At 38.7% G+C, this 19054-nt stretch overlaps 1 protein-coding gene across 6 annotated transcripts in view; it reads left to right on the top strand.

Annotated features, from left to right (window-relative positions):
* CTBP2 (C-terminal binding protein 2) overlaps positions 1 to 19054 on the top strand; it is a 275399-nt gene that overhangs the window by 172543 nt on the left and 83802 nt on the right. Inside the window, exon 1 of one of the 6 annotated variants that reach the window (XM_039341453.1) lies at positions 8190 to 9918. The exons of the other annotated variants lie outside the window; for them this stretch is intronic. Coding sequence (XP_039197387.1) covers positions 8190 to 9918 — 1729 coding nt within the window. Of the gene's footprint in view, positions 1 to 8189; positions 9919 to 19054 lie in introns of those variants that run through there. 6 annotated transcript variants of the gene reach the window in all.

The following is a 19054-nucleotide window of genomic DNA, read 5'->3' as shown; positions in this document are numbered from 1 at the left end:
TGAACAGAGTGCTTCATCCCAGTTACATCTTTGCATTTAATAGCTGCATTTAGTTAGTGTAATTAATATATGCTCTCTCACTCTCTCCCATGCATGCACATTTTTAATCTGAAAGAAAGACAATCCTGAATTTAAGATGACAAATCTCAAAGTGGAGGAGTAGACAGAAACATATTATAATAATGGACAAATATTCTGAACTTTGACCAGCTTCCTCCCTTTTTCATTGTACTGTTGCCAGCTCTAACTCCATCAGATCCCCTTCAATAGATGTATCTGTGATAAACTTATATAGCCCGATATAAATATCTGTTAGAAACCACTCTCTAAAAAAGGGCAGGGCTAGGACAAAATAATAAATTTATATTAATTCATTTAATGCACTAATTAAACTTAATTGCCTGTAAAATAAGGTACTTCATTTTATAAAAATTATTGACACGTTGGTTGCATATACCAGCCATTTCTTCTCATAAACAGATTACTCCTCTGCACAGGAGTATGCTATACACACATTCCCTTTTCTTTTTAAAGTAGAAATAACAAACAAACAAACAAAAAAGAACAATAAAATGGATTTGGACTTACAGGAAAGTATGACTGTCCTAAGGAGGGATAGAAAGAGAAAGTAAAGGGACATGCTATATAGAGGTGAGACAAGAGAAGGTTCTTTCTGAGGAGGGAAAGAGGGAGAAGTCCTGTTTAGGAATCACAGACTGCAGATATATCTATAGGGATTTTAGGGGGCATGGAATAATGAAATGAGCATTTTACCATTGGGAGGTAAGCTCCACCCTTATTGTACATGTGCTGCAATGTGGCATGCATGTATAAAAAGGATGGACCTTGCATTGTGACAATGCAATGTGCATTCAAATATCTTGACTAAAGCATTAGATTCTGTGGATACCACTCTACAAGAGTTACATTCACAGGATAAGCAGCCTCTCACAATTAATGAGTGATCTTCAGGATAATCTTCAAAAGTATCCATGATATTTAGCAACAGTATCTTTGGCTATATGTCAATATCTATGTCAATAGTCAATATCTCTCTTTTCTCTTACATCTTCCTCTGTTCATTTCATGGATGTTTATTTGGCAAGCAGTCCTTCATTTATTGTTAGGTAAACAGGCTATGTAATTTTTCACAAAGACTAGCAAGCAATACCTGGGAAAAACATTGTACTTGTCTTATGCAGTGTTAATTTTAGAATTACTCCAGGGATAAACTAATAACTGCATTTGGTTTAGCCTTCTGAAATTCTGAATCTCTTTACATAAATTGGTTTGAAAACACAAAGCTCCAATTCTCAACTCCACAGTTGGCCCATATGCCCAAAATCTGAGAAGATGTCAAGAAATAACACTAAATCTCACCACAAAGTGATTGTTTAAATAATTCATATATGTTTAAGTACCATATAGTTGCCTCATGAAGATAATTTGGGATTTTTTTTTTCATTCACTGGGGCTGCTACAAATGGATATTATCCCCTCAGGATTCAGGACTATACAGTAAATGTAAGTTTCAAATCCCAAAAAGTACAGTAGAACATGTGTGTTGATCTTATACAAAAATGGATGTGATTGTGCGTTCGAATGTTTATGCTGCTTTTCACTACAGCTGTTTGTCACTATATGCCACAGCTAGTCTTCAAGGATAGAATACCCGCTTATTCTTTCTTTCTTTCACCCATTCATTTAATTTAAATAGCTCCTCCCCATTTTACTTATGTGATTCTGGGTGCTCACACAGTTAAGAACAGCAAGGAAGAGAATAAAAATAAAAGAACAAAAACATATAACCAAATTAAAACCATAAAAAACATAATCAGCAGCAGAACTGCAATTCAGTGCAGTCATCTAATGGGCTCCATACCACAGCCAGATACCCAAGCACAATAGCAAAGCCCTGACCTGAGAACTTTTTGAAAAGCCAGCAGAATCAGGGCCAATCTAATCCCTGGGATGAATGATGTTCCATGGCAGAAAAGAATCTCTTCCTTGGCGCTATCAGGTGACACCCCTTAATATATGGAATCCATAACATGCGTCTTCTGGTGGACCTCATGGGATGAGTAGATGTAACCAGGGAGATGCAATCCCTCAAATAATCCAGTCCATGTCTTGTATGAGTTTATAGGTCATTACCAACATCTTGAATTGATCTCAGAAGCAAACTGGCAAGTAGTGCAGCTTGTAGAGCAAGGGCATAATGTGCGCTGATAAAGGAGTGCATGTAACTACCCACAGCTACTGCATTTTTCATTAGTTGCAGTTTCCAGATGCTCTTCAAGGACATCCTGATGTATTGTGTGTTGCAATAATCTATTTGGGAAGCCATCAGTGTCTTAGTTAGATAACATCTCAAGATTCCAGTTGAATTTTTTCTGGTATGTTTTTGCCAAGTGAATGGAATTCTTGTTCCCCTTCCCATAGACTCTAAACAATCTCCACCCATTGCATTTAACAGTTATGAACTGCATAACCATTAGAAAGTAATGAAGTAAAGGATTGTCTCCCATATATGGGCCACTTCATCAGCACCAATATAACTTGGGAAGCAAGATTCTCTTTCAAAGGGAAATACATCTCAAACTCACAGCAAGGGTGTGTGTGTGTTGGGTTGGGAAGCAGGGGGAGTGGGGTCTTTGTTTCATTATGTAATACAGAAAAATGTAAAAGTCATTGCATCTGTCAGTTTAATTAACCCAGTCAAAAGTGGGTTAATCTTCTGCAGAGCAGAGTGAAAGTATGCATCCTTTGTAATCTCCTAGAAAAGAAATGCTGACAACTGCCAGAACTGTATGGCACAAGAGAGAAAGAGCTGTGCTCTTCTCATCAAAATGCCATAAATATGCAGGTATAGTGCTCTATCTCATCTCTAAAGCAGACTTTGAACCTGACTTAAAAGGAGTTTCAAAAGCCACCCTTCCAGTTTGAAGTTTGCTATCAGATGTGGCTGCTAAGTGTAGAAGAAACTTACAAGGATCAGAGGACAACCCTACTAACGGAACATTAGCTACAATTGAAGTTTAGATTACTTTATTCTGAACAATGAATTTTCAAGTCTTTCTCTTTCGTCTGTTTTTTTTCAACTATAAAAATATTTTTTCTCCATCCTGTAATGGTGCTGTTTACATAAAGCCAGAGAGACATTTGTTGTTTGCCAACTATATTTGCAATTTGAATTTCTAAACGCATTTGCTGTTGTCATACACCATCCAACATGCTTTTACAGTGGCTATTAAAACATTATGGGAATAGCATATTATGATTACATGCAGTTAATAAGTACTTTAAGGATGTATTTTCTCTAGCTAAGGTTCATGGGATTCCCATTCATCTCAAGCATTTCTGGGGGCTGATTTTCTCAAATAGTGATGATTGTTTAACTGTAGAAAGATAGATTTTTTTTTAATATGATGTAATATATATCTGAATGATTTAAAATATGATGTAGAATAATGATAATGGAGGGATAAGAAAAATACTCATCATTGAGTTATTTCTAAATATTAGAATGGGTTACAACAAGTTATTATAGTAAATCTGAATATTTTATACAGTATTTAATGTTCCACTTTTAATACTTATATTGCACTATACAGGAGAAAAATATCAGTTTGCTTTTGTATTATTATAATAATCAGAATTCATATCATAAAATAATGTCCACAGAGGACTTAGTAATAATCTGGGAGATAGAATTGGTATTTACTATACAGCTAAAAGAAAAATAAAACAACCAATAACTTTGTTGCATGGTGTTCCTACTCTACTCACTTTATTTGACCTAGAAAAGAGCATAATTTTTGGTATGCATGGAAAGTACTACAATAATTATTAAGGTTAGGATAAGCAAATACGGAAATTCATTGTTTTTGTAAAATAGGACCTGCTGAAAAAGTTACGTAGATTCCTTTTAATGATTCTACTATTTCAAGTAGTGGAGGCAAACTCTGGAGATAAAGTGTGTTTCTACCAAAGTATTGCTATTTAGAAGGCTATAAATGATCATAAATAGAGCATTCTGATTGACCTGAGCAAATTTAATCTGAAGCCTTAAATTAGATTTCACCACATTGACCATTCTGGTAAATCATAGCTGTATGTTAATAGTTTCCATCCATGAAAGAAGGGAAGATTACTTCTTTCTATACAAGCTCTTGTGATTGTAATACTATTACTACTTAGATAATATCTTGGATTTTTGACCCCTGTCCTGTAATCATATCTGGAACTTTTCAAGATTGTCTCTGGATCCTAAATAGAGAATAATGTAAATAGTATCACAAAGTAGCACCAGCGCTTTTTTTCTCATAGAACGCCCAGAACGGAGTTCCGGCACCTTTTTTGGATGGAACCTTGTAGGGTAGGCAAGGTGGTTGTATGACATGTGTGAGTTCCGGCACTCTTTTTTTTTTTTTTTTTTTAGAAAAAAAGCACTGAATAGCACTATGGAGTTATAAGTGTCTTCTGGTACACAAGGTAATTGCTGTGAGAATGAGGGCCATAGCAGCTAACTCAGTAATAGTTAAGCCATCTGTACTATGTTCCCTGGCTGAGGTATCATTGGACACTGAAGAGCTGAGGGGATATCTGAACAAGCTAGCAAAGTCTTAAGGATTCGTGGCTGACTCTTTCATAGCATCATTTGTAGAACTGCTCATTCTTGGTATCATTTGTAGAACTGTGTTTAAGCACCAGGAAGTGGACCAGCATTCTAGAGCCTATCTAGCATCCAAGCTTATTCTACCAAGAAGATAATTCAGAGAATTTCTAGCATACTGTAGAATCTGATTGAAAATTAGGACAGGATGACTGTCCTTGGCTTCTAGAAATGAGAATTTATGTCAAAGAAAAAAAGTGTTGTTGATCTCTCAATGTTTTTCTTTTAGTCAGGAAGAAAGTGAAATGATCCCCATTGGCTCCTAACTCTATAGCCAATAAGATACAATTTCTGTACTGCTCAAAGACTTTGGCAACACTAATAGACGAGTTCCATCAGGCGGTGCTTACTAGAAACAGTTCAGCTAGGACTTGCCCTGGAATTATAAAGAATTCCAAGGAACAGACTCCTTCAATTAAGTTTCTAGATATGGAAATAGATACTGCATAATTTTCCAAGCCAGCAGCTACCACTTAGATACCAACATCATAAGTAAGTTTATCTAGTTTGTTCTCCATACTCAAGAAGAATAAGAATTGAAGGGCAGTGTTGAAGCTCAAGGTGAAAACAAGGTAATTAAACAATAAAGATTCAAGATTGGAGTCCCTGAAATTAATTGGTGAAGCTATTTTGCCAGATAATATATTGAATTAGGAGTCCTTTTGTGGACCTGCTTTCATTTCCCCACCTGAACAATACACTAAAGATTTCTAAGATAGACTATTAACACCAGTTTCGTGGCATTCTCCTTTCATCTTGGCTTCACTACCCCAAAGTGATGCTTCTAACTAATGAGCTAATCCAGGATCATTGATGTACATGCATTCACCTGGACAACTGCTTGATCAAAGCCTCCTTAGTGCAGAGTGTTATATAGTATACCCCAAACAATGCAGTTCCTGCGAGATCACATTCTTGACAGTGAATTAAACCATGGTTTCAATCTGTCCATTCAAATGAATACTAAAAACCATGGACTGTGAACAACATTGAGAGGTGAAAACTTGTTTTTTTTTCCCAAAATAACAAATGCCTAAGATTTAGATTGGAATCAAAGAAACCCTAAAGACAGTGTACCTAATACTTCTGAAAGTGGCACACATCCTAGTTATGATGTTTACAGCCATAAATCATGGACTCAATGGTCTTAACTTTTATTCAGAGCTCCTGAAATTGTTTCTTCTCCATTATATAATCACATTGTCTGTAGAATTCCCAAGTGTAAATCAAAAGTAATTAAGGGCCTGAACTGTAGATTTCCCAAGCATTTCACAGATTTCAGACTGTTAGAGTAAGAAACACAACTCCAGAACATATCTCTACAAGATTTGTGATACAAGTTCATGCTCTATATTTGACTAACAGCAACTAAACACATTAGAATGCTACAGCAAGAGATAGCATATTCAGATGCACACAAACAACCTTGATAGGAGTAAGTATAAATTAGTCAATGTACTCTTGTTTTAGGCTTCAAAGAGAACCTACTTATCTTATGAGTGGGGTGTAATCTGTCTCTCATTGACTTGATGGAGTAAACCAAGGACTCATTTAAAATATGTAGTCTGATTGGCTGAACCAACAGCATCTGTGAACAGGATGTTCAATGTGTTGCCAATTATGATCAATTTTTTTAAATGAAAAAATAAGTTAGCTTTATTTTTAAATTCACTGTATTGAAAAGAACATTCTTTGGAAAAAATGGAGTACTTAACAAAATAAAACAAATTTAGAGATGATTAATATGTTTTGTCAGTATGTTTGGTATTCATGGAAAGTACAACAATTATTGTTAAAATTTAGATAAACACGGGAATGAATTGTTCTTGCAGAATGGACTAGCTGAAGAAGTTACGTAGATTCCTTTTATTAATTCTATCATTATTTCAAGTAGTGGAAACAGACTTTCAGGATAAAGTGCATTTCTGCCAAAGTATTGCCATTTAGAAAGAACATTCCATAAATAATCATTAGTGGGCACTCTGTTTAAACTGTCCAAATTTAATCAGAAGACTTAAATTATCTTCTCCCACTTTGACCACAGTGACAAACCATAGCTATATGTTATTAGTTTCCATCCATGAAATATATATGGTATCTTTATGGTAATTATATGAAAGATATATTAGAATGAATTAGTGACCTGTCTGTCACAATAGCACTATCTAGTTTTGTATGGTAGTTTTTAATAAACAAAATATTACATTAATCTATATTTTCTATTGTGTTCAAGAAATAATAAAGATATTAATTGTTCTTAGACAGTTTTTATTATATCAGGGAGACGGTAATCTGCGTCCACATTACTGAAATGTATTTTATTTACTTTGTTGGTATTTTGAAAATGACTGTTAGGAACTTCTGAAATGTTCACCAAGATTTGCCAAGATAAATTTCCTTTGTTGCTTTACGATGTGAATGCATGATCTACATCAAAACTGAAATAATGAAAATTTAACTTGTGTTGTTTGTGTGTGTAGCAGCTGGAAAAACACTGTTCTTTCAGATTTGTAAAATCAAGGCTTTTTGTCCTCTTTCTGTGACCTCTTCTCGAACCTTCATATTATAAATTCCAAATTAAATCTGTGCAGATTCCTTTCCTGGATGATGAAGGGATTGGAGAATTATGAGGATAATGTAGTAATTAAGAGTGGTTAGTTTAAAACTGGCTTCTTTTTTTCATTTCTTTTCTCTCTGATTCCCCAGTAATGTATGACATTGATAAAGTATTGTACCGATGCCTAGCTTGTTCTAATAAGCATGATTGATTTATATACTTGTGTACCTTGCTTCTTGGGATCAGCACACCTGTACCTATTTAATGTCTCCATAGCTGTTTGTTGTGGATTAGTATTTCATCAGGATGGATTAAGAATGAATTGACATGAAACTCCCATACTCGCCACCATCTCTCCTTTTCTTGCCAGGGAATTTTTTTCTCAAGGTATAATTTAAAATAAATGTTATGCCTTGTGATGCGTAAAGCCTGTCTGTGTATGTTTGTATGTAAAATAGCACGTAGTGGTCATGATCTGTGGTAGAAAATATACTAAAACGTGTGTAGGGGTTGATGCAGTTGCATGCATCAGACTAAAATAGTGTCACATGGAACAAAAGCTTTAGAGTTTTATTTAGCCTTTAATCCTCACACAGTGTTTGTGTATTTGTCCATGTGAGCTAGCCGTTGCAGGCAGGAAGGGATAAATCTGGATTAAGCAGAGCAACTCCTTTCTGCATCTGAATTATACAGAAAAGACCTTTCCATTCTACTTATTTTGAGCCAGGCTGAGTTACTGTTAGACCTTTCTTGTTTTGCAACTAAAGTTTCGAAGAATAAATAATTCAGGCAGCACTTTGAAATAGTAAACCACCTGCTGGACTATTTCCTAAAGCCCAGAAGGATTCAGATACAGGGCTTCTGTTTTTGTTTTTTGTTTTTTGTATTTGTTTATGTGTGTAACCGAAGATTTTACAGGAGAGATTTCCTGTCCTTCTAAAAGCTAAATATTGCTGAATGCCAGTTCTAAGCAGACATATTGGCCGCTCTCAGAGCTGGGATGCTGCAGGATGGGACGAAGGCTCCTGGGAGAACGATGCTATGTTTGAATGCCAGAGATATCCAGGAAGAAGGAATTCACTAACCAATGGTGGTGAGGGATTTTGGTGTGAGCAGCCAAGCTGTAAACCACATGATACCATCTTGCAAGGAGGTACGGACGTGAAGCAAGATTTGTATCGGTATCCGGAGCCACATTTTATGCAGAGTTCCTTGTGGAGAGGTTCCATTCCTGATTTTACATATTACGACAGACAGCCTACAATGTCTGCACGGAGTTCCTTGCCACCTCAGGATTACTACAATGATCCTTCTTTAGCTACTAGATCACCTAGAGATTCATGCTACTATAGAGATCACATGACTAACAGACCTTTATCGAATTATGGCATGCCTGGTGGTAGATTGGCTTGGGATCAGATGCAAGTACGGTCACCTGTACCCCATGAAGGCAGCCATGTATACAGAAATCCTGTGATCAAGATGGTTCCTGAAGCACAGAGAATTCGAAATAGAGATCCTTCTCTAACAAGGTATGGTGTTGAACCCCCTGCGTCTAGATGCAGAGCAGAGCCTTCTGTATTTCCTTATCGACAGACTTATAATGACGTGGTAGAGAGATCTGTAGATTCTGCAGCCAGTAAACAAGTTGCTCCGACATGTTTGGTAGTTGATCCAAATTCAGCTGCAGCCCCTGATGGAAATTTAATGCTGCCTGCCACTTCTGTAAGTCGTGGTCACGGACCAGTCAGAGACAATTTCAGTACAAAAGTCCCTTATGATGGCTATGAAACAACGACATCTTCTCAAATGCAGATGCCTGCATCTTTTTTAGGACAGGACATTAAAAGGAATGCGGATCCAGAATATTTAGCAATGATGCGTTCTGAGGGAATATCAGAAAGCACTCTTGGTGCATTGCTGCAACAAGGATTTGATTCTCCAAGTTTGTTAGCAATGATGGAAGACAATGACATAAAATCAGTGGCTCCAAATCTAGGGCAAGCAAAAGTGCTTTCTCAAATTGTTCATACTTACAAAGTAGAAATGCAACTCCAGAGGCAATCTAGGAAAAATACTGCCATTCGTCCCAGAAACAGATCAAATAGTTTCAGTCACCGAAGTGAATTGCTCCAGAATGAGTACGGGTCGCACCCTTTCACCAACCCTGTAGTGGATGGTGTAGCAGCATATCAGTCACCAACTGCTTCAATGCAACTGCCATCTCCAAGAATAGCAGAATTAAGTCGCCGTCCGTCTAGTGCCCCGACACAGCATCTTCTGGAAACTGCAACAGGGTTTTCTCCTCAAGTCACTCCTTTTCTTCCCAGTTCTGGATATAGTACTTCGGGTCCATGCAATATGCATATTCGTCAAGCAACTGGCTATTCGGCCCCTTCTGCGATTCCTATGAATACACTGCAAACAAATCCACATTCAAATTCCAAAATAGCATATTCAACCACATACACTGTCCCCATGGAACTGATGAAAAGAAATCCACTATCGTCCCCTGCTCACAGCCCTCACAACAGTCCTCAGATTCTTCGAAAGCAAGGAGTCCAAGTGGAACCCAGTCTGGCTCCAGTGGGACAGAGTTTTCCAGGGCATTATTCACCATGTCAGAAATCTACAAGGCGTACAGGTCCACCCGTCATCATCTCCACCATGACATCTCCTGAGCCAAGTAACTATTTAAAATATACTGCTTTGTAGAATGCATTAGGATTGTTATATTCATGCTTATTTTTTTTAAAAAAAACAACCCTCAGTGTTCTAATGGGGCTACAAATAGATAATCTCTTGCATCAAGGTGAGGAGCATTAATCTATTTTATTATACATGCTTATACAAACTCCTCTGTATACTAGAAACTCCAGTGTTGAAAGTTATTGTTTAGTTTCAATAAGTGTATTTAAAATGGTTTATTACAAATTAAAGAGGCAAGTAAACCAAATCTTTTATTATGCCTTGAATCTTGCCATTTCTCTTTCAGTGTTTGTAAGATTAGATACTATTTGCCTTCTGCTTTTAATTTTTGAGTGACTTTGTTTAATTGCTATCAGCTCAAGGATATTTCTAAGGAATTGATGAGGGTTCTGTGATAATATTTACCAAGTTTGCCATGCTGTGATCCTAGGTCTTGTTCAGCCCAGTGTTCTTCCTTTCTAAAATAATCTTTCCTAAACAAAACTTTGTTGATTTCTGTTGGAAATATTCACCAGTATAGAAGTAATTTAACAAAATTAATCTGTATATATCTAAATCCAAGTGCCAATTGTCAGAATGCTTGGCGTTTTAAGGAAGATTATGTCCTGGTAACTTTCTAAGGTTATGAAGCTGAACAAATTATTGTCCTTTTGAAAGGGAGCAGATCCTTAAGTAAGACACGTTCAGTAAATCCCAATAAAAGCTGTAACAGTCACTGAAATTGTAGGAATCAAAGTTAGAAAATGTATCTCCTCCTTTAAGAGGACAGGCTGGCAAAAATTACTTTGTGCCTCGGCAGTATACTATAAACATCTCATGGGAAAAATCTTTCTGAATTAAGTAGAGTTTACATTAAGTAAACGTTTCAACAATTAATTAGCATGGAGCCTTGAAAAACAGATTGCTCCTTTTCCCAAATAAATAATAAAGAAAAATAGCGAGCACCATCAAGACCCTGAAATGCATTTCAGTCCCATGGATTTCAGTGATGTGTCTTTTAACTCCCTTTTACTGTATTTTAAAGTGCTCACTTTGAGCTGGATTGTGTTCCCAATATTTCAGTTCTAAGCATTAAAATGATGCTTCTTTTTGTGAAGCAGCTTTATTTCAACACAGCAATGGATACAATTAACAAAAGGCAGACATACTGCCTCTTAACTATATTTTTGGAAATAATACATACATCTTAAATAATTGAGAATGCTGTGTTTAAGTATATATCAGGAACCAATTTAGCTTCTATTCTTTACAATTAAACAGTGAGGAAAGAGCTTGTATTGAGATATGTAGCACTAATATTAGTACAGAAGTGGTTATTTTTCTAGTTCTGCTGCTTATTTTTGAATAAAAACTTCTGATTAGAACTAAAGACAGCTGGGGCTCACTGCAGTTTTTGAAGGATGGTCAATAATTATTTTTGTAAAATTGTTTGCATATGAAGACATTTTTCAAATTGTGAGGGGAAGTTTGTTTATTTTAAAGAAGATCACTACAAAGTCACAAATAATCAGTAGTTTTGTTTTATGATTATTTAGTGCTGTCTCAAACAATGAAAATAAAACAAAAATTAAACAACTTCCCAACACAGTCCTTCTCTATCTAATAACATCTACTAGCATCAGACAGGTATTTTTCCACATAATTTTTGTATTCTTTGAGTGGTGGCAAATATTTATGCCATCCATGATGGAAATAATTTCCCCATATCTTCTCTGCCCTGAAAACAAAAGGCCCTAATGTGAATACTAAAAGTCTGTATACCTTAGAATATTTTTCTGCCTTTCTTCTTATTAAACTATGCCATCTATCTTTATATGATGAGGTAGACAGTGGCTGTCTTTGTTTTTGAAACTATTTGCCTGCTAGAAGACAATATGGACAGTATAGTTCGATGTGGAAAAGCATCCTTCTTGAGGCAAACATTCTTTCTCTACAACCAATTCATTTGCATGAGGATGACATTTGTTGCTCCAGTAATTTCATCTGATAATGGCCAGCTTGCAAAGCGGATCTCAAAACATATTCCTTAATTATGTGTTGCTAAGCAACGAGAGGGTTTGGTCATAATCACAGAAAGATTATCTTTCTATTGAAGTCACTGAAAAGGTTTAGCTGAAGTAGGACCTTCAGCTAAAATTTGTCTCGGTTCTTGTTTTATGCTGCTTTGTTTTTCATCTAAAACAATGAACAAAGGTATTTCCCCCTCTTCTTAAAATGTATATTTAATTAAGCAATGGTCTATTATAAATAGGTGAAATGAGAATTCCAGGATCATTTAATTATGAAGAAGTGTATGTGTTGAAGCAAATTCATTGTTAACTAACATAATTAAATAGTAATTTGTTATATACAATGCATGTAAATACAATCACATATTTAAACTGACTGGTCAAGGGTAAAGCATTCATATTTTGTGATATATTTAAGGGATATGTTATAAACACCCATGATTATTTTTACCCCATACACTTAATAATCTCTGTTGACTTTAGAGAGGCTTGCTTCTTAGTAAACAGGATTAAGATTAAATTGCTAATAAGTATTGATATTTGCTATTATATTTCAGTCATTCTTCTTGGACTATATTGTTATATAAAAATCTACTAATTGATTGTTTGTCTAATTGTAATATATGAAGCTAGTTATACAAATATTTTTAATATTGTTGTTTTAATATTTTAATTGGTATCTAAATTACACTTAAGTACTTACAAGGGAGTTAGCTCCATTAAACATATGACACTTACTTATGAGTTAAGAAAGTATAGCATAGTTGTAATAAAATGTAATTGATTGGATTCAGAGTACTGATTCCAGAATAAACTAGCATCCAGAAGAGGCTTTTTCTGAAGAAAAAGGAAGATAACATTTTCATCTGTTTTCCTGTGTCCTCTCCTGACTTGTTCTAGACTAGAGCAATTACCAAATGACTGGTGGATACAAGTTGTTATAAAAAGATAAGGAAAAAACACTATCACTTCCAACTTAGTATGCATTATATGTCCATAATATTTACAGAGAATGGCAAAAACAAAAAACCAAAGGACTTTTGGCATTATGGGAAATCAACAGATGGTAAGGAGTAGGTAGGAAATAAAGAAACAAAGATAAAACATGTCATTAATCTGTACAAGTTCATTTACATATATAATTTTTTTTACAGATATCAAGATTTCCTTAATCATTTTGTTCCTAAGTGATTGAAACTCAGTGTTGTGGAACATATAATTTTGAAAATGATTTTATCTGCATTTCTAAATTCAAAACAATTGCCAAAGTGGCAAACAATTAAATAACAATTTCCACTAAACCGATTTATACTTTAAGGTTATTCCTTTCTTGTCTTTATTGCTAGGAATATTATTGTTGTAAAGAGTGAGATAAGAATAAATAGTCCCAAGTTGTTCCCATATCATTTCCCCACTTTACGAAAACTGTAGACAGTTAAAATGTCATAAATATTTTAATATTCCATGAGAGGCATCTGTGGCTTGTTTACTGTTGTCAAGACCTTGGAGCCAACTTTAACTTAACCAGAAACAATCTTCTTCAATATTTACTGAATATTTAACAAAATTTACTGAGAGTAAAAGTGCAAAGTTACAGAGATTTCAGCAGGTAGATTGCTTTCACTTTGAAATCCAATTTATTTCTTGGTTGTAAAAATAGAGGCTTCTTTAGTTTTAAGGTTGTTCCTCTTTTATCCAGTCATCATAAATATGAGTCAGGACAAACTTTGTATATAATAGTAGGACACAGCTGTTCTTTGGTTTTATAGCCTCATTTGCAATATTATTTTCATTTGGCCATTATTTCATTGTCTCATATTAGGTTTCATCTCAGTTCTCCTGATGACTTTCTCATGATTCAGTTCACATGTTTCAGAAACATTAGAAATAGAAGTGGAATATAGTGAAGTTTGTACTTTTCAAATGTTTATTGATTGATCAATCCTGATCTTCAAACTGCAAATTCTGCAATCCTAGGTTGTTATGGTATAAGTCTATGTTTATTCTCTGTGGCTAATTGATTTCCCTCTTACATTCCTCTCAGCCTTGGAAATGGACTCTGAATTACTTTGGAGAGCTCTAGTACTAAACACACACACACACACACACACACACACACACACACACACACACAAGAAATCAGCATAGCTAAGCTGGATGGCATACATAGGAGATGCTTTAGATTCCAAAATGTCAATCCTCACATTCTGTGGCTCCTATTCAGTTCTTGGGCTGATCTTGCAGTCAGAATTTTAAAAATATTACAGAAATGTTGATGAATTTGGCTTGCACAATTCTCCAGCATGACGAGTGGAGAATCCACCAATGGGTTAGCTTCGTCTTCTGCCCATATAGACTAAGTCAGCCAAGTTGCCACGCCTCTCTCCCTGGGACAGGAACCCAGTCTTGACTTAGTCTTTCGCCCAAGAGGACACGCTTCTTGGCTCTAGAATCCAAATTGCCAGATCAGGTCGTATTAATTTATTTTATTTCCCTTAGAGATCTGGAGGGGTAGTAGGCGCACAGTTTCTCGCTCGCCACTGCTTCTGCCATGCGGAGCGGATCCGACAGGCTTTCTTTTAAGCCACAGCTGATCATTGGCAGGCTAACAAAGAGTCAGTCGCCATTTTAACACCGCGTGGTCTTTAGAGCTGGAGGAGGAATCTCCCCCCCCCCGGGTGGTAGGATTTCAACCTAGCCATCGTTGAACTTCCGGATTATTCCCCTTCACTCCCCAGCCATAGGGAGCGAATTTTAAAGCGTCAATTTCATAGATGTGTCTTGCGGCCGCCATTGTTAAAGCCCGTGAAATTTAAAAAGGAACCGGCTTGCTAGCTCCCTCTAAGAATCCCTTAGGCTGGGCATCACGTAGTTTCCTGAGTTACAGCGCCGGTGAGACGCAGCAGGCCCGGACCGGCACAGCGTGTTTTTTAGCCCCAAGCCTTCCAAATTAAACTGGCAAAGGCACGAGCGGAGAAGCTCTGACCGGAAAGGAGAAGGGGAGCACGTCCTCACCCCCGTGCCCCCCTCAATCGCTAGCAAACTAGCATGAGCGGAGAAGCTCTGACCGGAAGGGGGAAGAGGAGCACGTTGTCACCCCAACCCCCCCTCGCTAGCAAGCTAGCAGGTCTTGCAAGCTGAGCCACCAACAAGCCAGATTTTAAAAAAAATAAAAATAAGAGGAGAAGGAATCAAGCGATATCAGAGATTATTTGAACTGTCTGCCCATCAATTGAGTGCAGGTCATATCATTAAATTGATCTTGCCACCACCAGCAACATGAAAGAGTGTTGGACATTAAGTGGAGCATAGAGGTATGACTGTGATATTGAATGGACTCAACGCTTGGACTGTTTTTCCAGTCACTACCAGGTTGCTCAGTGACCTGAGCTGACCTCACCTGGCTCCTCACCACGAGATTCCTCTTAGTCATTACACTGAGATATCTCCTGTGACAATGGCAGACATCAGTGCTGCTCAAACAGCACAGGATTCCTCCATCAGTCTCCCTTAACTAAGAGGCCAAGGAACCCTCAGGAGGGACCCTCTACGAGTCAGGACATGAATAACAGGGTTTTTTCGGAACCCACCTACACACAACAATATATTCCCTGTCCCCCTCTCTTCTTTAATACAATCCAGAAAAATTCTATTCTATCCTATTCATAGTCCTAAAGAGCTCGGGGGGGGGGCGGTGTTGGAGAGCAATCTTAGATCTAAAAAGTCTAAACAATCACCTGATATACAAAAGGTTCAAAATGCAGACTCTACTGTCTATATTGGCCGGCATCAGAAGGGGAGACCTCCTAACATCTGTAGATCTGACGGAGGCTTACCTACACATCCCTATACTTCCAGAACATCGGAAATTTCGCAGGTTCTATTATGCAAACCAACGTCTTCAGTACAGGGCTCTGCCTTTCGTGCTTTCATTAGCCCCCAGAATGTTCACAAAAGTACTGGCGACACTCGCCGCACACTCACGAACCATACCTGTGCGCATTCAGTGCTACCTGGACAACATTCTCATTCAATCATCCTCTGTTCAAGCGGCACAGTCGGATCTGACATTAACAACTCTTCAAAATCATGGGTTCTCAGTAAACTTCCAAAAGAGTCAAACAATTTCGTTGACCCGCCTCCTTCATCTGGGAGTCGTGGTAGACACACGGAAGTGCGAGTTTTACCTATCTTGAGAAGGTCGATCCAGCATTTGAGTCCTGGTCAGTCAGATACGAAGAAAACTGGTCACAACTCTGGCCACACTCTCCCAACTATTGGGGGAAATGATCTCTTGTATAGCAATCGTGCCCTGGGCACAATTACACTCAGAAGCCTGCAATAATTTCTGCTACCATTCCAGAAAGGAGGAACCAGCTCCTCCAACCAGAGAGTCAGAGTTCCACCACAGGTCCTGAAGTCCCTCCAATGGTGGTTGTCCCCAGCAGCAGGAAGGGGATCTCTATTCAAGGAACCCACCCGAGTCATTCTGACCATGGATGCCAGCCTATTTGGCTGGGGAGCACACCTGCAATCACAGCTGGCACAGGGCCAATGGTCCACATCGGATCTGAGACACAACATAAACTGGTTAGAGCTCAGAGCCATTCACCTGGCCCTATGTCACTTTCGCAGATCAATGGCGAATCAACATGTCCTGGTTCTCACAGACAGCATGACAGCAAAGGCCCATGTCAACCGAGGGGGGTACACAATCCAGATCTCTCATGGCCGAGGCCCAATCGATGGGAATCTGGGCAGAGACCAAGCTTGCCTCCCTCAGGGCCGAGCATATATCGGGAGAGGCAAATCAACTGGCAGACTCCCTGAGCAGGTCAACTATAGACCACTCGGAGTGGAGCTTGCATCCAGATCTCGTCAGAGAGGCATCAGAGAAGTTCGACCTCCCAGTGCTGGACCTATTCTCCAGCCCAAGTAATGCCCAGTTTCCGCAGTTCTTCTCTTACTTCCCATCACTAGCGGCAGAGAGAGCAGATGCGCTCCGGGGGCCTTGGCCCAGGGGTCTGCTATATGCCTTCCCTCCTCTCCCGCTGATGCAAGCAACAATCTGAAAGATACTGCAGGAACAAGCAGAGGTGATTCTTATTGCTCCACACTGGCCAAGATGGCCGTGGTTTGCCGACCTTGTAACTCTCTCAGTATCTCCTCCATGGAAGATTCCGCATGACCAAATCTTCCTCAGCCAGGGGGCCCTACAACATCCAGAACTTTAGTAGCTCCAGTTAACCGCCTGAAACATGAATGGAGCCTCCTAACAGGGGAGTCTTATTCACCAGATGTCATTAACACAATCCAGGCCTCGAGAAGGCCTGCAACCAATAGAATTTATGACTCTACGTGGAGAAATTTCTGTACCTGGTGCCCAAGACAGCAGTTAGATCTTTTTAGAATTACCATTCCAAGAATCCTAGACTACCTGTGGGAGGGGCTAAGAAAGGGTTTAGCACCCAACACAATCCGCAGACAGATAGCCGCCTTGTCCACGATCCTCACGTATGGCCAAACACCCCATGGTGCAATCCTTTATCAAGGGCGCAACCGCAACAGCAAACCACCCATGGTCCACAGATATCGCTCCTGGGCCTGTCCAGGGTCTTACAGGCCATTACTTCATCTCCATTCGAGCCTATCCAAACCTGCACCTTACAGTGCCTGACACTTAAGGTCGCATTCCTGGTTGCCGTAACTTCAGCTAGACGCATTTCAGAGTTGGCAGCATTATAAGTTAGGGAGGACCTTTGCAACTTCCTCTCAGACAGGGTGATCCTACATTTGGACCCCTCCTTTGTTCCCAAGGTCAATTCCTTGTTCCATAGGTCACAAGAGGTGGTGCTACCAGACTTTTGTCCCCAGCCTTCCCATGACTTGGAACGCAAATGGCACACTCTGGACGTTCACAGGGCCTTAAAGCAGGGCACCCTTTTGCAAATCGTAGGCCCTTTTCGTATCCTTCCAGCCTCAATCAAGAGGTCAGAAGGTCACGGCGTGCCACAATTGGCAGATGGATCAGGAATTGTATAGCAGGAGCATACCAAGGGTTATCGCTCCCTGTTCCTAATCGAATCACCGCCCATTCCTCTCACAGCGCTGCAAAAGCAGCGTGGGCGACTCAGGCGTCGATTGAGGAAATATGTAGGGCAGCGACGTGGGCGTCGCCTTCCCCTTTTGTAAAACACTATAAGTTAGATAAATTCGTATCTGCGGAGGCCTCATTTGGCAGGAGGGTCTTCCAGTGCGTAGTTTCAGAGAGTGGGGCACAGGCCCAGATTGCTGCCCACCCACGGGGACAGTGAGGCTTTGGTACGTCCCATTGGTGGATTCTCCACCCTTCATGCTGGAGAAGGGGCATTGTCTTACCTGAATGCCTTTTCTCAGCATGACAATGGAGAATCCATTCCCACCCTTAGGGGCTGTCAGGTCCTGTGTCAAGGAAAATTGAGCCAACATTTATTTGAATCATAGCCAAGGCTGTGCCTCAGTCGAGACTGGGTTCCTGTCCCAGGGAAAGAGGTGTGACAACTTGGCTGACTTAGTCTATACGAGCAGAAGACAAAGCTAACTCATTGATGGATTCTCCATCGTCATGCTGAGAAAAGGCGTTCAGGTAAAACAACAGTCTTATCAGTAGCAGGACATAAAGAACTACAATGCCTTTAATATAGGAGGAGAGGACTCTTGAAAATGGACTTTGAATTTTCTTACCTGTGACTTAACTGAAAAAAGAAATAAAAAGGATAAGACCTATGTTATTAATCAAAGTGTCAATGAATTTTAAATGTTATTAAATTATCATATTATCTCCAATTAAGAAGCTAAGGGTGAGAAAACTGAGCTAATATCAGCCTGGTGATGGGCTTTTCATTTTCTTCATTTGTTTCCTCCAAAACCTTTTCCAAAATAAATGAAATTAGGTGATGCTGAGAAATCTATTACAAAACATTCCTTGCCAGTGCTCCATTTTGTCTTGCTGCTTACTTCTCTCTTCTCTAACTCTTCCTGTATACCTTCATCTCTGACTGTCTATGGAGAGTCTCAGTCATCCAGGTCATAGTTATTATCCCAAAGATGCTTTTTCACGAGGCA

Source organism: Crotalus tigris, unplaced genomic scaffold, assembly GCF_016545835.1.
Source record: "Crotalus tigris isolate CLP2741 ecotype Arizona unplaced genomic scaffold, ASM1654583v1 scf7180000017536.10889498, whole genome shotgun sequence".
Classification (NCBI taxonomy): domain Eukaryota; kingdom Metazoa; phylum Chordata; class Lepidosauria; order Squamata; family Viperidae; genus Crotalus; species Crotalus tigris.
Note: the sequence above shows the minus strand (reverse complement) of the source record. Positions and strands in the feature narration are given on the sequence as shown.